The following is a 20,784-nucleotide window of genomic DNA, read 5'->3' on the forward strand; positions in this document are numbered from 1 at the left end:
TCCTTGTTGAACATGAACTGACCAAAAATGTAAGGGGTTTATTTCTGGAATCTTCATATTATTCCAGTAATCTGCATGTTTTTCCTTATGCCAGTGTTATACTGCCTTGATTAGCATAGCTTTGCAGTGTTGAAATTGGGAGGTGTGAGTCCTCCAACTTTGATCTTTTTCAAGACAGTTTTGGCTTTTCAGGGTCCCTACATTTCCATGCATTTGCTTTTATATTTGGGAAAAACTTGTCAGCTAGACAGAGAGATAGACGTTGCTGAGGGAACTGTGAAATCCATTTTGTTTTTTGAAAGTGATATTACCACAGTGCTTTCCTGGTCAGGGGAATTTTTCTCTCCTAAATTTTGTCCTGGTCACAGTAGAGGTTTTTTGTTTGTTTTGTTTTGTTTTGTTTTGTTTTCCACTGTTGATGAAAATGTGATGAAATATGCAGGGTATTGATTTAGTCAAGGCTTCATCTCCTGCCTTGAGTCACTTGGCTGGGTCAGTGGTTCTTTCTACATAGGGGTTCCCACAACACCCTACTTTTTGGTTTAGTCCTAGCAAAATATTATCACATTATCACACTCTATTTTTGTGGCCTCTCCCCTGTTTTTGTTGTAATCTCATCAGCGAATCACTGTTTTAAAGATTTTATTTCTAAGGAATCTCTACACCTAAAGTGGGGCTTGAACCCACAATCCCAAGATTAAGAGTCCCATGCTCTACCAACTGAGCCAGCCAGGTACTCCAGCAAATCACTTTTGAGTATGTATTTCTGCATATTCACTTTGAATATACAAATATCTGTATATTTATTCATTTATACTTACATACACATGATTATTATACATATTTAAAAACATACACAAAACAGAAATTTTAGAGGTTGAAATTGAAAAAAAATGCTTAGAAATAGAAGTTTCCCCAGGCCTCAATGGCTTTTATTTCTCTGTAGATTACCCTCTTGGATTCTTCCTATATTTACCTCAGTGTGTTCCCAGCACCCAGCCAAGGGCCAAGCTCAATGTCTGCTGTTCAAAAGAGAATTTTCAGATATCCTGCTATTTCTATTAAAACACACTGCCTCTATTCCTAGGTTCTGCACCCTGCAAGTAGAGATTTTGCATCTATCGTCTGCTACGGTCACTTTGCAGAGAGGCCATAGGCTCATTTCCCCGTTTTCTCTTTTACTTTTGATTATACCTTATCCAACTAGTTCCTTTAGAAAATACCAATTGTTCCATCCTTAACTACAATCTTCATTTCAAACTGCGTGGTCAGGCAGAGTCCTGGGTGGTAGGACCATAAAGAATGGCTAGCAAGTGGGGCACCTGGGTGGCTCAGTTGGTTAAGCACCTGACTCTCGCTTTCAGCTCAGGTCATGATCTTGCAGTTTGTGGGATCAAGCCCCCTGCGCTGACAGTGTAGATAGACCCTGCTAGGGATTCTCTCTTTCCCTGTCTCTCTCTGCCCCTCCCCTGCTTGTTTTCTCTCTCTCTCAAAATAAATAAATAAACTTAAAAAAAAAAGTAAAGAAAAAAAAGAATGGACAGCAAGGTTTCTGATCAGGATGTATCACTGGAGGATGTGGACAAAGGGCAAGGGAGCTCTTGGGGTGAAAATTAGGCAGTGCTTCAGGAAGCTAATTTAATTTAATTTAATTTTTATTTTTTTTAGAGAGAGAGAGAGAGAGGGAGAGAATGAGAGTAGGGAAGAGAGACAGGAGAGGCTCCATGCTCCCTCCATGCAGGGCTCAAACCCATGACCCTGATATCACAACCTGAGCTGAAATCAAGAGTCAGATACTTAACTGACTGACCCAGTTACCCCAGGAAGCTAGATTTTAAAGGGCCAGTGAGAGCCAAATAGAGAAGAGTGGAAGACAGTCCAGCTGAACAGCGGAGCAAAGGCTGAGATGGAATGGACCCAGTACATTCCCAGCTAAGGAAGAGTTTGTATAGCTGAACACAAGGGGCACGGATAGTTGCATTTGTTTTTAAAGATCCCTCCAGGGGCACCTGGGTGGTTCACTGGTTAAGCATCTGACTCTTGATTTTGGCTCAGGTCATGATCTCATGGTTGTGAGATAGAGCCCCTTGTCTGGCTCTACAGTGACAGTATGGAGCCTGCTTGGGATTCTCTCTCCCTCTCCCTCTGCCCCTCCCACGCTTGCACTTGCTCTTTCTCTTTGCAAGAAAACAAAACAAACCCAAACAAACAAACAAAACCACTTAAACGACCCCTCCAGCAACTGTGTGGAGTATTACAGTCTTGAGGCTGGAAGAAGGGGAGGCTGTTGGTTGCCTGGAGGGTAAGGGCACAATTATAGGTAGACAGTAGAAACCTCTGGGTTTGGAAGCCTGAACTGAGGCAGGCAAGCTCTGCTTTAGTTGAATTCTTTTACAGGATCTGAATGCCCTCACCCTCAACCTCCCCGCCCCCGCCTTTTTTTTTTTTTTTTTTTTTTCTCCAGGGTTGTTGCCCTTTCCCTTTGTTCCCAAGAGACACTTACTTATATCTTTATCAGAAAAGCACTGTTTATTTCCTAGGAGTCCCCGGGGCTGGGAGAGTTCTGTTTCTGGGTTCCGTTTGAGGCCTGCGGTCAAAGGAAGACGCTGAGAAAGACGCTGTGCCTCTGCACAGGTTTTATCAAGCCAGGGCTTGCCGATGGCTTCAACCCAACCCGCCTTAGTTTAATCAAACCACACACACAGACACACACATACAAAGAGATAGAGTCTCTGACACGTCCAGACAGAAAACAGCCTCAGGGATATCAGAAACCCCAAGCCTACAGCCAGGGGCGTGTCTGGGCGGGACAGGCAGCCTGGGTAACCGTCGTCCCGGTGACCTGATCACAGCCCTTTCCTGGGAAAAGGACCCCCCCCCCCCCCCCCACAGGGGAACCCCTGTGGCCTCGGGGTGGGCGGGGCGCCGCCTGGCGAGGGCGGCCTGGAGGCGCCGGTGGGCGGGGTCTCCCGCCGGGCACTGCCGCTGACGGAGCCGGCCCCTCCCCTAAGGGAGAGGGGGTGGGCGGAGCGTTCGGTGGGCGCGAGAGCAGGGCCCGAGCCGGCCTGGGAGCTTGCCGAGCCGAACGCGGCCAGCGGAGCGCCTGGGCGGCGGCGGCTGCGTGCACGATGGCTCCGGCCGCGGACCGCGAGGGCTACTGGGGCTCCACGACGTCCACGCTGGACTGGTGCGAGGAGAACTACGCGGTGACCTGGTACATCGCCGAGTTCTGTGAGTGCGGGCGCCCGGGCCTGAGGCGGGAGGCAGGGAGGGAGGGCGCCGGTCCGAGGGGAGACGCCGCGTGAGGAAAGCGGAGGGCGGACCTGGCCGCCCAGGGAGGCACCAGGCCTGGCTGGGGAGGTGGAGTGGGGAGCCCCGGCCTGGGGGCAGGAATGGGAGCTCTGCCGAGGAGGGGAGCGGATGGGGGAATCCAGTGTGTCGGGTGAGGCGTGCGGGTGTCCGAACGGGTTGGGGAGGGTTGAGTTTGGGGATCGGAAGAGAAGTGGGGAGCCCCCCGCTGGACCTGAGGGGAGGCCTGAGGGGCAGGACTGGGGATGGGAATTCCTTTATGACGGGAGCAGTGGGGCAGGCTGGGGCGGCCCTAGAGGAGGTGGGGAGAGTGGAGGATTCTGCTCGTTAGAATGAGGGCCTGGGACACCTGCTCCTACTGTTGCTGCCACCACCTTCGGCCTTAAGGGCACAGGAGAAGGGAACAGGTCCTAACTTAGTCTCACCCCAAACGTGGAAACTCCCAGGTCTTTTCCTTCCTCTTTCTCTGTTTTCGTCGGACCTCTTCGTCACCTCCAGGGAAGGTGTCGGGCTCACAGGAGCCAGGAGCACAGGGGACCAAGTCCCTGTGCCACTCTGCCTGCTTCCTTTCCTACTACCTAAGGGTTAGAGTTCATTTGAGGACACTACTTCCACTGATTGCACCTTCTGAGGACTTGGGGAAAAATCCTTCTCCAACTGCTTGCCCCTGACAGGCACCAATTGCCCCCTAGGTAGGTAGGTAGGTAGGTGTGTGCGTGTGCGTGTGCGTGTGCGTGTGTATTGCCCCAGCTCTTACTCCACTAGGTAGGTAGGTATGTAGGTAGGTAGGTGTGTGTGCGCGTGTGTGTGTATTTCCCCAGCTCTTACTCCACTAAGTTAGGAGAGCACAGGAAAAATCTGCCATTTCTTTTATGCACTTTACGTGGGTTAAGTTTTGAGAGCACAGTGGTTTTTTTTTTAATTTTTTTTTTAATGTTTATTTATTTTTGAGACAGAGAGAGACAGAGCATGAACAGGGGAGGGGCAGAGAGAGAGGGAGACACAGGATTGGAAGCAGGCTCCGGGCTCTGAGCCATCAGCCCAGAGCCCGACGCGGGGCTCGAACTCACGAACCGTGAGATCGTGACCTGAGCTGAAGTCGGACGCTCAACCGACTGAGCCACCCAGGCGCCCCGAGAGCACAATGTTTGATCCTTCTTCCGGTACCTACCTGTTTCTGGCAAAGTATAGAGAATATATATATATATATATATATATATATATATTTTTTTTTTTTTTTTTTTTTTTTTTTTTTTTTTTTTTTTTTTGGCTATTACTGCCGCCTTTTAATTGGACCCACTTTCTCAGGGCATGAAGCAACTCTTCTTAGCTAACCTTCCCATTGCTACCGCCTTTTCCCAGACATTTGTTTGGCTTTGTAGGGAAGAGGCAAGAGTTTCGTGCCAGCTGATCCCACTTGATTCTCTTCACAGTAGTTGACTAAATAAAGAAAGAAACCCGAACTCTTGTTAGTGTTCAAGATTTTAAACCATTCCTTTGAAACCATGATTTGGGCTGAGAGTCACGTTTCCTGAACTACTAAAGTAATAATTTTTATATAATAATGGAAGAATATGGGCAGAGGGATCACTTGTAGTATAATTACTTGGCAGCCCAAATGTTGGCAAGGAAGCGCTTTACCAATTTGTTGTTAGATCATGTTGGCAAGCCCACACCTGGTCCAGAGAAGGTCTGTGAGAGGAAGGGACTTAAAATCATGCTTTCTGAACTGGAAGCGTGTAACATGGAAGAACAACATGAAGACATTGCCATGGTCTTCAAACATTGGATGGGCTGTCATACAGAGCAGTTAAACTTTCTAAATTTCTCTAGAATGTGGAATTAGAGTATATGGATGGAAACTAACAGTAAGGGGAGAGATTTTGCTTCAGCCTAAGGAAACTTTTTAACTGAAGATAAGCATGGAATGGCTTGCCTGGAGGTGGAGGTCACTGGAAGTGTTGAAACAGACATTACTGAACTAACTCACATGAGTATTTCATGAGGAATTATTTAGTAAAGAAAAGGGGTTGGCTTTAGTTGACCTTTAGGCCCTTTGCATATTTATGGGTGGATATAAGTAATAATGGCTCTTAGTTTAGAACCAAGGATTAGAATCAAGAGAAAACTGACGGTTAAGTCATGTGAGCTATGAGGGTGCAAGATAGCTGTTCTGCCAGATAGCTGTGAGAAATGGGAAATGGCTTTTGGTCTTAATGTCCTCAGAGGAGGAAACTGAGAAGACTGCAGGGTGGGTTTTGACATAGGAATCAAGGGTTGCAAGAAGAGAGTAAGTGAATGTTGGCTGCCCTTTGCACATGTGCCTTGGGAGAAAATTATTTGGAGGAAGTTGAGGTCAAGTCTTTTTACCCAGGAAGCAGAGGGTATCCATCATTTTTTGGAATTTAATCTTTGAAGAATATGCAGGTTAATAATGATGTGTTTAAAATAAATACAATCATATCATTATCATGATATTTACATTAATGATAGGAATAGTAAAGATAATGATGATAATAGCCATATGTAAGTGCTTACTGTGTACCACACTTTGCTAAGCACTTCCTCTTCTCCCTTTCAATCTTTACCTGAGGTTGCAAAGAGTGGTGTAGAGATGGTGTTTAAGTTGAGGTCTGATTCTAAAGCTAAGTCATACAGAGAAAGACAGATACCATATGTTTTCACTCTTATGTGGATCCTGAGAAACTTTACAGAAGACCATAGGGGAGGGGAAGGAAAAAAAAAAGAGAGAGGGAGGGAGCCAAACCACAAGAGACTCTGAAAAACTGAGAATAAACTGATGATTGATGGGGGGTGGGAGGGAGGGGAGGGTGGGCGATGGGCATTGAGGAGGGTACCTGTTGGGATGAGCATTGGGTGTTGTATGGAAACCAATTTGACAATAAATTTCATATTAAAAAAATAAATAAATAAAAATAAATAAAGATTAAATGAGATAAAAAAAAATAAAGCTACTATATCTTGTACTATCACACACTCATTGTTTTGTCCCTGCATGCAAGAAGTAAGGACAGGAGAAATAGAATACTGTCACAAAGGACAAATTGAATAATTATTCATGAACCCCGTCTTTCAGCACTAGGCTGTGTGTATTTTGAGTAATAAAAAGAGGAGTTTGGGGAATTGCATGTTCAGATATGGCAGCAGTTCTTAGTCACTGAAATACCAGAAAATCTTTCTTCTTAACATCACCCAAGATCATTTCAAATTCCTTTTCTGTTTTTTTTTTTTTCATTTTTTTTTTCCAAATTCCTTTTTTGTTTGAACAGATTGTAAAAGGTAGAGGTTTTCTCTTTAGTTGTGAAATAATGTGTTCCTTGATGTGCCAGAAGTTATAGGTACAGGCAGTCCTCACTCTTTATAGTTGTGTAGGACAGCACAAAGGACCTTGCAAGTTAAAACCTGGCAAAGTAGTCTTAATAATCAATGGGAAAAGTTATGATTGTTTTGTCATCTTTAAAATTTTTTTGTCAAGCACTATAAACTCTCTTATTGTTGGTTATAGATATATAGAGAAATGAAAAAATAGTAAAACTAATGTTTAGTATACTATAATTTAAAACATCATCCTTTTCTCACAACCACTTTCTTCATTTATGTTGGTAAGTTTGTCTTCATTAAGTTCCTCTGGCTGCATATCTAGAGTCTCTGGGATGGCAGCAGTCAACATTGTCAGTGTCGGCGGTTTCTTCAATAACTCCGTTTATGTTTGATTGGAATTTCACTTCCAACATTATCACTTTTTGTTTCTTTGCTACACTTTCATCATTATTGGCCATTTCCCTCTTTTGATTATTCATGTTTGTAAAATATCACCTACATTCATCACCAGAGACAAGGAAGCAACTCAGCTACATGCCTTGCTGTCTGTACGTGAACTGATTAACAGATGTGCAGTGAATAATCACCAACAGTTTTTGCTTTGATGTCTTATCCATTGTTAGATATTTAGGCAGTTGGGGTGCCTGGGTGGCTCTGTAGTTAAGTGTCCGACTTTGGCTCAGGTCATGATCTCATGGCTCATGAGTTCGATCCCCGTGTTGGGCTCTGTGCTGACAGCTGGGAGCCTGGAGCCTGTTTCAGATATTCATTCTCTCTCTCTCTCTCTCTCTCTCTCTCTCTCTGCCCCTCCCCTGCTCACACTCTCTCTCTCCAGAACAAATAAACATTAAGAAAAAAAAAATTAGGGGCGCCTGGGTGGCTCAGTCGGTTGAGCGTCCGACTTCAGCTCAGGTCACCATCTCACAGTTCGTGAGTTCGAGCCCCACGTCAGGCTTTGGGCTGATGGCTCAGAGCCTGGAGCCTGCTTCCGATTCTGTGTCTCCCTCTCTCTCTGCCCCTCCCCCATTCATGCTCTGTCTCTCTCTGTCTCAAAAATAAATAAACATTAAAAAAAATTAAAAAAAAAAAAAAGAAAAGAAAAAAATTAAAAAAAAAATTTAGGCAGAGAGTTAATTTTCTCTCAACACTTTAAATATGTTATTCATTGTCTCCTGGCTTTTATCGTTGCTGATGAGAGGTCTACCATTAGCTTAATTTTTGTTCCTTCGCAGTTTATTTTGTCAAATCCAGCAACAGACTTTGAAAGAAGTGACTTTTCAAGTCAGTTAGGCGCTGATTGTGTTGTGCTTCCATTATTTACATAGTGATTTGTGGACTGAACACCTAGTCGTGAAGTTTGCACTATATTCAGTCACTCACGGTTAATGTACTGTGGTACCTGAAATTTGAATTGTGTTGTTGGGGAATTGGAATTATTTAACTAAACTGTGTACCTGGAATTTGTGCATATTAGAACTCTTTAAAGTGAAGATTTCCTGTGCATTTCTATTCTTTACAACATTCCTAGTGAGTAGGTATGTGGACTTCCCACTTTATTGATGTAGGAAGTTAAGTAAACTGCTCAGCATCATACAGGTATTAAGTGGCAGAAATGGTATTCAAATATGGGTCTGACAATTCTTTCTACTAACACATAGTTCTGTGGGAAGTGGAATTTCAAGCACTGGTAGTTTCATGGAAGAAATGTTACCTAAAGGGAGGTGGAAAGGAATCCTCTGTTTTAATTATGGTCTCAGAGGAGAATTACCCAGATAAACTATAGTGTATAGAATATGCAACTATATAAAGTCACCTGTTCAAGGTGGCTGATAGGCCAGTGGGGGTATAAATAGGTAAGTACTATTAGGCATTTTCTGTTTTCAAGGGAAACGCATTACTCAAAATGTACTTGAAAGAAGAATGTCCCAAATTGATGTATTATGAAGAAGGGTTTATTGGAAAGCCAAAAAAAATTATAATTTCTAATTATGGGTTTTATAGAGGTTACCTCAGTCTGAGGGGGTAACTTAGTAAGACTTTCACGAATGGGGAGAATGGGTGGTAACTTCTGGTAGGACCATCCAGCCATCTCCCTTTTGTCCTTGGGCTAGAATGATTCAATCTGGGTAGATACCATCCTTCTCGTAGCTTTGTTGTCCCCCTCCCCATCCTATTTATAGGAATTGGACAGAAGCAAAGTAGGACAACCCTCAGTTTTTATACCATTATTATGGGATTTGCTCAGATGAGTTTTTTCTTTGACACTATAGCACAAGACCAGAGAGGCTTCAGCCAGCCTCTCTCCCATACACATATGCCACTCAAGGCATCTAGCTGCTAGTGGCTCATTGCTACCTTTCTTTTCCTTTCCTTTTTCCAGGCCCCCTCCCACCCATCTTCTCTGAATTGTAGCCTCAAGTAATTGAGTGTGTGCTTCAGGCTTCTTTTGGTCCTGGAGTTCTGTGGGCTGGCAGAGGTGATACTCCTGTCACCTAAGGAAGGCAGTCATTTTCCTGAGGGTTATTGACAGGCAAGCAGCACTGCCTCACACATAGCTCAAAGTAGTAAGTCAACTGAAGACTGAAGGCCAAGTGAAGGGCCAAATTCAGTGTACAAAAATATTTAGATTTAATATGTACAAGTCAAAGATTGCCAGTAAATTGTTTCCAGTGCTGTGATGGATGTATATATGTGGTGCATTGGAATACAAGGAGAAGTTACTTGTTAAGAGCTTAAGGTATAAAAGCTTTACAGTGTTAACACTCGAAGAACTGCCATACAGTTTATTTATTTATTTAAATTTGTTTAATTGTGCAAAAATGCACATAGAATAAAATTTACCATTTTAACATGTATAGCTTAGTAGTGTTAAGTACCTTCATGTTGTCTTGCAGTGAATCTCTAGAACTCTTCATTTTGCAAAACGGTAACTCTGTATCCATTAAATAACTGCCCATTCCTTCTTCCTCCCAGACCCTGGTGACCACTCTTCTACTTTCTGTCTCTGTCAATCTAGGTGTCTCATATAAAGACAGTGCTGTCTTTGTCTTTTTGTGACTGGCTTGTTTTATTTAGCATAGTGTCTGTGTAGGTCAATCCATGTTGTAGCATTAGTTAGAATTTCCTTCTTTTTAAAGCCTGAATAAAACTCCATTATGTATATATACTACATTTTGCTTATCCATTCCTCTGTTGATAGACATATGGGTCGTTTCCACCTCTTGGCTATTGTGAATAGTGCTGCCATGAACATGGGTGTACAAATATCTCTTTGTGACCCTAAAGTGGAATTGCTGGATCATATGGTGACATAGCAGCTATTTAAACCTGTTCATTAGAAAGAAATCCTTTTATTATTTTCTTTCTTGGGTCCCATGAATTTATTATTATTATTACTTAAATTGTAATTTATTATTACTTATATGTAAGTTGTTAATGTACTTTATCTCCATCTTAATTAAATAAAGGTGCATGTAACTGCCAGAGGAGTTCTAGTCACTGTTACCACACTGTATTGATCCACGTGAGGTATGTAATGTCTTGATATAATTCTAGTCCAAAATAAAACAGCATAATATTTTCACTAAAGCCTGGTTGTGGATAAATGTGATTTTTGAAATATTGAAAATAGTAGAAATAACAATAGCGAACATTATGAGACAGTTAATAGATGCAAAGCTCTATGTGTATAGGATCTCATTAGAATCCCTATTATAATCCTTATAATAGCTCTTTTATTTTTATTTATTTATTTTTTTTAATAATAGCTCTTTTAAGTGAGATTCTTGTTAGTTGTCTTATTTTACAAATGTGGAAATTGAGGGCTCATAGAGGGGTTAAATAATTTTGTACAAAGTTGTTCACTTTGCAGGTGGCAGAGCCAGGATTTGAACTCACACAATCTGACTCTAGAGCACATTCTCCTTCCTTCCTCTCTTTTTCTTTTTTACTTTTAAAATTAGCTTTTCGTGGGGCGGCTGGGTGGCCCAGTCAGTTAAGTGTCTGATTCTGCTGTCAGCACAGAGCCCACTTCAGATCTTCTGTTCCCCTCTTTCTCTGCCCCTCCCCCCCCTCAAAAATAAACATTTTTTAAAAATTAGTTTTTTGAGGCATAATTTACTTAAAATGCATCCATTTTAAGTGTATAGTTTGAAAAATTTTGACAGGTGTATATATCTATGTAACCACCATTGCAGTCAAGACGTAGATTTTCTGTCACCCTAAAAAAGTTACCCAGCAGAGCACTTAGTTGTAACCATATAGTATACTGCTTGATCTCTGAGATAGGTACTGTTATAATCCTAATTTGCAGTTGAAGACATTAAAGTTTAGGAAGATTAAATAACTTGCATAACTTGCCCTCAGTCACACACTATTTTTTTTAAATGTTTATTTATTTTTGAGAGATAGAGAGACAGAGAATGAGCGGGGGAGGGACAGAGAGAGAGGGAGACACAGAATCTGAAGCAGGCTCCAGGCCTCGAGCTGTCAGCACAGAGCCCAATGCGGGGCTTGAACTCAAAAATCGTGAGATCATGACCTGAGCCAAAGTTGGATACTCAGCTGACTGAGCCACCCACGTGCCCCCCTTGGTCACACACTATTAAGTGGCAGAGCCTCAGTGACCCAGGAGCCTTTTGATTCCAAAGATATGCTCTTAATACCATACTATGTTGCCTCCCTTCATTACTACTTTTTCAGACCTCAGTGGGTCCAGGGACCTCAGATTGGGAACTAGTGGTCTGATGCTTTCATTTTACTTGTAAGAAGAAAGACCTTGAGTATTGAAGTGATTTGCCTAAGATTATGTTACAAATTAGTGGTAAAACCTACGCCAGAATCCATATTCAGTAGTTTTTCAGGGAAATGGTAGCTGCTGAGGAAGATGATGTCAGTGTTGCTGATGTCCGATTGTTAATGAGTTACCAGATCATAGGACTTCCTCAGAAGGAAAAGAGCTCCCAATGGGCTAATTTTTGTGGTGAAGATACCTAACATCTATAGTATGCTTTACAGCAGTGCTTCTCAGAGGTAAATGTGCATGTTAGTTACCTTGAGATCTTGTTAAAGTGCATATTCTGATTAAGTAGGTGTGGAATGTGGCCTTAGATTCTGCATTTCTTATAAGTTCTCAAGTGATTCCAGTCCTTCTGGTCTGGAGCTATACTTGGAAGAACAAGGGTTCAGGTTCACAAAGCACGTTTAATTCTTTTTTTCCTGTGGTGTGTAGGTGTTATCCCTGTTTGTATGTAAGGAAACCAAGTTCAAAAGGATAAGTGATTTGTTCAGGATCATAGGGCTGGTACTGGAACCTATGTTTCTAACTTTGAAAACCAAGCTAGGTGTTGAAACCCTCCAGCCCCCCATTCACAGTAACAAGACTGAAAACACTGCATGTGAAGGAGAGCTTGGAAGTGATTGTCCTGGGTAGTAAGCAAAATTGAACTTAAAATTGAACTTACTTTTTCATTTCAGAAAGTTTTCATTCTCATTTGCTCCTAACACTTTTGCCAAGCTCAAACCAAACCACTTTTTAGACTTAAGTCTGTAGTTAGTAGTGTTTAGTAGTACTTGAAGTCTGAGAACATTTTGAAGTCTCATCCTGACTTAGTTTTACCCATGTTGTCAAAGATACTAACTAGGAAGAATTGTCATTTGGTAGCACATGTTGGAAGAAATGATAGATTTTTATTGTTTTAATGGAACAGTAATTGGTGGGTGGGTAAATAAGAAGAACAAATACCTCAAATAGTAAATTGGGGAACTTTACTAAGCCAGAATACATAGAATAGTGAACATTTAAATGAAAATCTTGTCCAGTGCATTATTATCTTAGGTTAAAATTTTAAGTTGTTTCTTTGATTTTGGGTTCACCCTGTTCCTTTGCCAACTGTTTCCCAGTCAGTGGGGGGAAAAAAAAAACCCTGACTTGGAGGGTTTTAGGTAATGCAGAGAGCATTTTAAAAGAAGTAGGGGCATGGAGACACATTTTAGGACCCAGCAAAATGATAGAGCCCAAAAGAGACAGCAAAAGCAGTTAATGGGGACACAAAAGTCCTACATGTTTTACTGTGGGGAAAGTACATAGTATAATGACTTGGAGTCTGAATCAAGATTCCTATTTGTTGCATTGAATGTTGTGACTTTGGGCAGATCCCTTAATCCTTCTTTGTATCAGTGTATTTTCTTTTTTCTTTTTTTTTTTTTAATTTTTTAATGTTTATTTTTGAGAGAGAGAGAGCGAGCGAGCATGAGCAGGGGAGGGGAGGAGAGAGAGAGAGAGAGGAAGAAACAGAATCCAAAGCAGGCTCCAGGCTCTGAGCTGTCAGCACAGAGTCCGACGTGGGGCTTGAACTCACAGATCATGACCTGAGCCGAAGTTGGACGCTTAACCTACTGAGCCACCCAGGCACCCCATGTATCAGTTTATTTTCTATAATATGAAAATAATGATATCCAAGAGGGCTATGAGAATTAAATGGCATGATACACTTGAAAGTGTACAGTGAGGTGAAGTGCCTAGAAAATACTAGGTGCGCAAAAAATGTTAGTTGAATTCCCTAATTCAGCTGAGCCTGGGTGGCTCAGTTGATTGACCAGCTCTTGGTTTTGACTCAAGTCATGATCTCATGGTTCATGAAATTGAACCTTGTGTGGGGCTCTGCACTGACAGTATGAAGCCTGGTTGGGATTCTCTTTCCCTCTCTCTCCCTCTCTCTCTGCCCCTTCCCTGTTTATGCTGTGTGCATGTGCTCGTTCTCTCTCAAAATAAACAAATATTAAAAAAAATATTAGTTGAATTGGGATTTAGTGAAAATAAGTTTAAAAAAAATCATACTGTGTTATAGTTGTGGCCTCCTCATCTGTGATGGTTAATTTTTTCTGTGAACTTGGCTAGGCTTTCGTATCCATTTATTTGATCAAATACTAATCTAAGTGTTGTTATGAAGGTATTTTATAAATGTGATCAACATCTACAATCAGTTGACTTTAAGTAAAGATTACTTTCAGTAATATGGGTGGGCCTCATCCCATAAGTTGAAAGGCCTTAAGAGCAAACACTGAGTTTGGGGGAGGTAGAGAAAGGTTAAACTTTTCTGGGGGGACGTCTCCTCCTTGACCTAATTGACTCCTTGCTTTAGTGGGCCTTTCCTCTCTTCTCTTTTCCTCCCTTTCATCTTTCTTTCATTTGTTTGAATATATTAAGAATATACCAGAATTTTTAGATGTTTTCAGTGGGATTGCTTTTGCACATGATGTTCCCTTGTCATTTGTAGCTGCATTCTCTCAGTGGATACCTCTCTTCTATTATTATTATTATTATTATTATTGTTGTTGTTGTTGTTGTTATTATTATTTAATCTTTATTTTAAGTAGGCTCCATGCCCATCGTGGGGCTTGAACTCACCATCCTGACATCTAGAGTTGCATGCTCTACCGACTGAGCCAGCCAGGAGCCCCAGTGGATACCTCTTTAAACCTTGATTGATTATTCCTTACAGTTAGGTGCTTCTGTTTTCCTTAAAGGACTTTCTGTTGACAGAAGGATAGAGACCGAATTCTAACATGGCATGAAAACCCCTTTTTTTAAATGAATATCTTTACAACAAAGTCAGAAGAATTTTGCAGTCACTATCTGTTCAACTATTGTCTAGATTCTACTATTAATGTTTTATTATGCTTTGTTTTGTTGCATGTCTACCCAGTTGTCCATTCTTCTATCAGTTCATTTTAATTTTTGACATTATTAATTTCAAAGTAAATTGCAAACATCTTTATACTTTCCCCTAAATCCTTCAACATACATATCATCAATTAAAGTTCAATTCTTTGTTTTTTTTCTTTGGAGGTAAAACTTATATTTGAAGTAATGCGCAGATCTTAAATGTATATTTGCTGAATTTCAAGAAATTGAGACATTTGTGTAATCAAAACCTCTATTAGAATATGGAACTTTAGCATCAAGTGAGAAGGTTCTTCATGCCCCTTCCCTGTTAATTCTTACCTCCACCTTCCCCTTCTCTTCAGGGCTACCACTATTCTGATTTTTTTCCCCCACCATAGATTAGATGTGCCTGTTCTAGAACTGCATTTAAGTGGAGTCAAACAGTATTTACTGTTTAGTATAAGATTTCTTTCTTTTTTTTTTTTTTTTTAAAGTTCCTTTATTTATTTTGAGAGATAGAGCGTGTATGCATGCACATTGGTTGGGGAGGGGCAGAGAGAGAGAGAGAGGGAGAGAGAGGATCTCAAGCAGCCTCAGTGCTGTCAGCGCAGAGCCTGACAGGGGCTCAGTCTCAACAAACCATGAGATCATGACCTGAACCAAAATCAAGAGTCAGATGCTCAACTGATTGAGCCACCCAGGCATTCCTGTGTAAGACTTCTTTCACTCAGCATAATGTTTTTGAGATTTCACCAATGTTGCATGTATTGGTAATTCCTTTTTATTGCTGGGTAATATTCCATTGTATGAATGTACCACAGTTTATTGATTTACCTATTGATGAACACCTCGCTGTTTTAAGGTTTGATAATTATGTATAAAGCTGCTATGAACATTCTTGTACAGGTCGTCTTGTGGATATGTATTTTCATTTCTCATAGGTAAATACTGAGGGTTGGAATAACTGGGTCATAGGTGGTTGTGTGTTCAGTTTTATTAGAAACTACCAGATCTTTTCTCAAAGTGGTTGTAACGTTTTACATTCACAGCATTTCATCCACTTCCTGACTAACATTTGGTTAGTCTTCAATTTTTGCCATTCTGGTGGTTGTGTACTTTTAGCTCATTGTGGTATCCAGCTTATTCTAAACTCTTCAGTCTGTGTTCCTCCTTTTCCCAATAATTCCTGCTTTTCCTACTTACACTGTACTTTTGCCAAAACAGCCTGTTTACGTATTACATTTATACTCCTGTGCACCTTTCATTGTATGTGTTCTTCCCATGAGAGATAATAAATTGTTTTTTCTTATTTATTTATTTATTTATTTATTTATTTATTTATTTATTTAATAAATTGTTTTTTGAAGCCATCAAGTTTGGGGGGTGGTTTGTTATTCGGCAGTAGGTAACTGAAACTGTCTAAAGTTGAGTTTTGAGCAATTTTGATTTCCTGTTGTGTAAACTCCGAGTATGCCAAATTACATCATGCTTTTTATTCTTAGAAGATGAAACTTTAAAAAGAATAATAAAGTTTAATATAGGCCCTCTATCTGAAGATTTCAAAGAATTTTTATAAGCATCATTTTATTTATCCCTATAATGTACTCATGAGACTCAAAAGAGGTATTTTGCCCAGTGAAAGTACATAAGTACTTCAAGGTTGAAATAATTCAATTGCAAGACTGGAAAAATCTTTGACTCATAATAGGTGTGGACTCTTTTAAAGTACTTTAACTTTTCAGAGCAAGCTGCAAGAGGAAAGACTGAATGAACTCAGAAAACAAAACAGAACTCTAAAAATTATGCATGTTAAAATCTTGATACTGTTATAAAAATTGTTTTATGATTGGAATTCATTCATTTACTCATTTATACAAAATGATAAGGAGGTATTCTAGATACGATAGTATTCCCGAAATGAAATATATGGTTTTAGGCTATTTTACCTGCTGGGTAGCAATCCCTCCTCCACCCTCCCCACCCCCCTTGTAAAGTAGACAGGACAGTCTGGTTTTATTGTCTGAAATCCAGTTGGTCACTGGAGTTCACTCAGTCTTGCCAATCAGATGGATGTTCTCTATTCTTTCACTATTGTAGGAATGTCCAACTTAAAGCTTGACAATTGAAGAGAATTATGACCTTGATAAAGGAGGACTGTTCTTTGGTTAAGAGCATTCATTAAATAAAAATAATAGCTCCCTCTTTGCCTTTCCCTCATTCCATATTCTTCCTTTTTCTCCAGAGGTAACTGCTATCCTTAATTTAGTGTTTATCATTTCCTACCTTTTTACCACTGTGTGTTTCTAAAGAATATACTGTTTAGGTTTGCTTGTTTTAATTTTACATAAGTGGAATTGTACTATATATATATGTATGTGTGTGTTTGTGTGTGTGTGTGTGTCTGTGTGTGTGTGTGTCTGTGTGTGTGTGTGTATTCTTCAACTTGCTTTTTTCACTCAATTTGTGGTCAAATGTGTATCATCCATATTCCCAAGAATCCTCTCTGTTGATAGGCTTAGCTATAGTTCATTTATTTTTACTGTTTAGAATTCCACTATATGAATATATTGATTTATCCATTCTTCAGTCATTGGATATTTTGTTGTTTTCAGGTTTTCGCTGTTAAAAATGTTATAACATTTTTGTACATCATCTGGTACACACAAATTTGAGAGTTCTTGTGTCTATTGAGTAGTATAATGGTTAGATTGTAGGGCATGCCCATATTCAACTTTTACTAGATCTGAAGTGCTCAAGCTTTTTTTGTCTCATCTTCTTTATACATTTAAAAATTGTTGAGGACCCTGAAGAGCTCTGTGAGTTAAATCCTTTGGTATTTACTGTATTAGAAGTTAAAATAAAAAGATTTAAATTTTTTATTAATGCACTTAAGATTCATGCTTGTGAGAAATGAGATTTCACCATGTTGTATCAGTTTATTCCTTTTTATTTAATTTTTTAAAAATTTTCAAAAGATTATTTTTGTTATCTCCACACCCAGTGAGATTTAACCATGTTGTTGTATCAGTAGTTTATTCCTTTTTTATTTAATTTTTAAAAACATTTTTTAAAGATTATTGTTCGGTTATCTCCACACCCAACGTGAGGCTTAAATCCACAACCCCAAGACCAAGTGTTGCATGCTGCACCAGCTGAGCCAGTCAGGCACCCCAATGGTTTGTTCCTTTTTATTGCTGAGTAGTAGTCTACTGTATGGAATATACTAGTTTGTTTATCCATTGTCCTGTTGATGGACACCAGGACTATTTCCAGTTTTTGGCTATTGTGAATAAAACTGCTGTGAACATTTTTATACAAATCTTTTCATGGATATATATTTTCTTTTCTTTTCCTTTCTTTTTAAGTTTATTTATTTACTTTGAGAGATACAGCGTGATTGAAGGAGGGGCAGAGAGAGAGAGAGGGGCCGACAGAGAATACCAAGCAGGCTCTGCACTGTCAGTAAGGAGCCCAGCCCGATGCAGGGCTTGAACTCACGAAACTATGTGTGGGTCATGACGTGAGCCAAAACCAAGAGTCCAACGCTTAACCAACTGAGCCATCCAGGTGCCCCAGCATAGACATACATTTTCATCTTTCTTGGGTAAATTCATGGGAGTGGAATTGCCAGGTCATAGAGTTGGTTTCCGTTAAAAGACTGCAGGACTTTTTTCCAAAGTGATATCTCATTTTATTATAGAAGTTTTAGGTGTTCCACATCCTCAACAACATTTGGTGTTATTCTTTTTGAAAATTTTATCCACTCTGGACTATATGTAGTGGTCTCTCATCGTGGTTTTAATGATCATTTACCTGATGAATAAAGATGTTGAGCACATTTTCATTGCCTCTTGGACATTCCTGTATCTTCTTCTGTGAAGTGCCTTTTGCCCATTTAAAAATCTGTTGTCTTTAAAATTTTTCTTTTTAAAAAAAATTTTTTTTTTAAACATTTTATTCATTTTTGAGACAGAGAGAGACAGAACATGAATGGGGGAAGGTCAGAGAGAGAGGGAGACACAGAATCCGAAACAGGCTCCAGGCTCTGAGCTGTCAGCACAGAGCCCGACGTGGGGCTCGAACTCACGGACCATGAGATCATGACCTGAGCTGAAGTCGGACGCCCAACTGACTGAGCCACCCAGGCGCCCCTAAAATTTTTCTTAATTGAAGTATAGTTAACATACAACATTTATTAGTTTCATGTGTGTAACATAGTGATTTCAACATTTATATATATTATGGAATGCTTGTCATGGTAAGTGTAGTTGCCATTTGTCACCATCCAAAGCTATTAGAGTATTATTCCCTAGGCTGTACTTTTTTTCATCCCCATGATTTATTTATTTTATAACTGAAACCTCTTAATCTTATTGAAATCTGGTACCTCTTAATCTTATTGAAATATTTCATCTATTCCCTCATCCCCTTCCCCTCTGGCAACTACCAGTTCTTAGTATTTATGAATCTGTTTTTGTCTGTTTTGTCTGTTTTATTTTTTAGATTCCCCATATAAGTAAAATCATATGGTATTTGTATTTGTCTGACTTATTCCACTTAGCATAATACCCTCCCTCTAGGTCCATCCATGTTGTCAAAAATGGCAAGATTTCATTCTTTTTTATGGCTACGTAATATTCATTTGTGTGTGTGTGTGTGTGTGTGTGCATCCACATCTGTTTATCCATTCATCTTTCAATGGATACTTGGATTGCTTCCATATCTTGGCTGTTATAAATGTTGCAATAAACAGAGGGGTGCATATATCTTTTTTAATTAGTTTTTTTCATTTTCTTTCTCTACCCCGAAGTAGAATTACTGAATTTTATGGCATTTTTTTTTTTTTTTTTTTAATTTTTGGAGGAACCTCCATACTGTTTTCTATAGTGGCTGCACCAATAGTATACAAGGGTTCTCTTTCCTCTATATCCTCACCAATGCTGTTCTTTCTGGTCTTTCTGATATTAGCGATTCTGACTGGTGTGAGGTGATAATCTCATTGTAGTTTTGATTTGCATTTCCCTCATGATGAGTGATGTTGAGCACCTTTTCATGTGTCTGTTGGCCATCTGGATATCTTCTTTGGAGAAATGTCTATTCAGGTACTCTGCCCACTTTTCAATTGGATTTCTTAGAGTTTTTTTGGTGTTGAGTTGTATGAATTCTTTAACATATTTTGGATATTAACCCCTTATCAGGTATATCATTGTAAATATCTTCTCTCATTTAGTATGTTGCCTTTTCATGTTGTTGATGGTTTCCTTTGCTGTACAAAAACTATACATATTTAAAGTGTATGATTCGCCAAATTTTGACAGATGTACTCCCATGAACTCATCACCACAATCAAGATTTGAACATACTCATCCCCCAAAGTTTCCTTGTGCACCTTTGTTGTTTCATTGGTGGTTTCAGGTAGGAGAGTAAATCTGGTCATTGTTATTCTATCTTGGGTGGAAGTGTAATGTGCATTACTTTTAATTCTGTCATTTATATAGCCCATCTTGCTTGTTACTGTTCTCTATTAGAATAATCTTTCTTGCTTATATGGCAAGCTGGCTGCATTAGGCATCTTCATAAAATTGTTCTACCAGCTATGAGACTGGTACAAAGCCATGTGTACCATCAGTAAATGGTTTGCTTCTTTAAGAGATTGGACAGGAGTGCCTGGGTGACTCAGTTGTTAAGCGGCTGCCTCTTGGTTTTAGCTGAGGTCGTGATCTCATGGTTTGTGAGATCAAGCCCTGCGTCAGACTCTGCTCTGAAAATACGAAGTATGCTTGGGATTCTCTCTCTCTCCTTCTTTCTCTACCCCTCCCCTGCTTGCACCCCACCCTCCCCACACTCTCTCTCTCTCTCAAAATAAATAAATAAACTTAAAAAAGAGAGAGATTGGATAAAATATGGCCCTAATTTTTAAAAAATATGAAATTTAAACTATAGAATTTATGCTTTAAAATCTATTTTGTTTCGGGGTGCCTAGGTGGCTCAGTTGGTTAAGCATCCAACTTTGGCTCAGGTCATGATCTCATGGTTCATGAGTTCAAGCCCCGAGTCAAGCTCTGTGCTGACAGCTCAGAGCCTGGAGCCTGCTTCAGATTCTATGTCTCCCTATCTCTCTCTCTGCCTCTCCTACCCCTCTCTTTTTCTTTCTCTCTCAAAAATAAATAAACATTAAAACAATTCTTTTAAAATCTATTTTGTTTCTTTTGCGTGGCATTTTTTTTCCAGGCTTTTATTGTCAGCTATTGTGTACTCTTATGTTTAAGGTGTTTATCTTGTAAATAGCAGATAGCTGTCCTCTTATTTTTGTAATTTTTTAAAAATTTTATTTTAGAGAGAGAGAGCATGGGAGAGGGGCAGAGGGAGAGAGAAAGAGAATCTTAAGCAGGATCCATACTCACCATGGAGCCCGACGTGGGGCTCAATCCCACGACCCTGGGATCATGACCTGAGCCGAAATCAAG

General features: G+C 40.0%; 1 protein-coding gene and 1 long non-coding RNA gene across 3 annotated transcripts in view; both read left to right on the forward strand.

Annotated features, from left to right (window-relative positions):
• The first annotated feature begins 2,955 nt into the window (after positions 1-2,955).
• ACER3 (alkaline ceramidase 3) overlaps positions 2,956-20,784 on the forward strand; it is a 175,027-nt gene continuing 157,198 nt past the window's right edge. Inside the window, exon 1 of one of the 2 annotated variants that reach the window (XM_060605551.3) lies at positions 2,956-3,231. In XM_060605551.3, the coding sequence (XP_060461534.1) occupies positions 3,129-3,231 (103 nt within the window). In that variant the 5' untranslated portion in view covers positions 2,956-3,128. Of the gene's footprint in view, positions 3,232-17,724; positions 17,922-20,784 lie in introns of those variants that run through there. The other variant, XM_078433084.2, reaches the window with a different exon arrangement.
• LOC132661243 (uncharacterized) lies at positions 9,334-20,214 on the forward strand. Its single transcript, XR_013550112.1, has 3 exons — positions 9,334-10,179; positions 15,367-15,395; positions 19,636-20,214. It is a non-coding gene; the product is annotated as an uncharacterized LOC132661243 (long non-coding RNA).

This window comes from Panthera onca, chromosome D1 (genome assembly GCF_046562875.1).
Source record: "Panthera onca isolate mPanOnc1 chromosome D1, mPanOnc1 haplotype 2, whole genome shotgun sequence".
Taxonomy (NCBI): Eukaryota; Metazoa; Chordata; class Mammalia; order Carnivora; family Felidae; genus Panthera; species Panthera onca.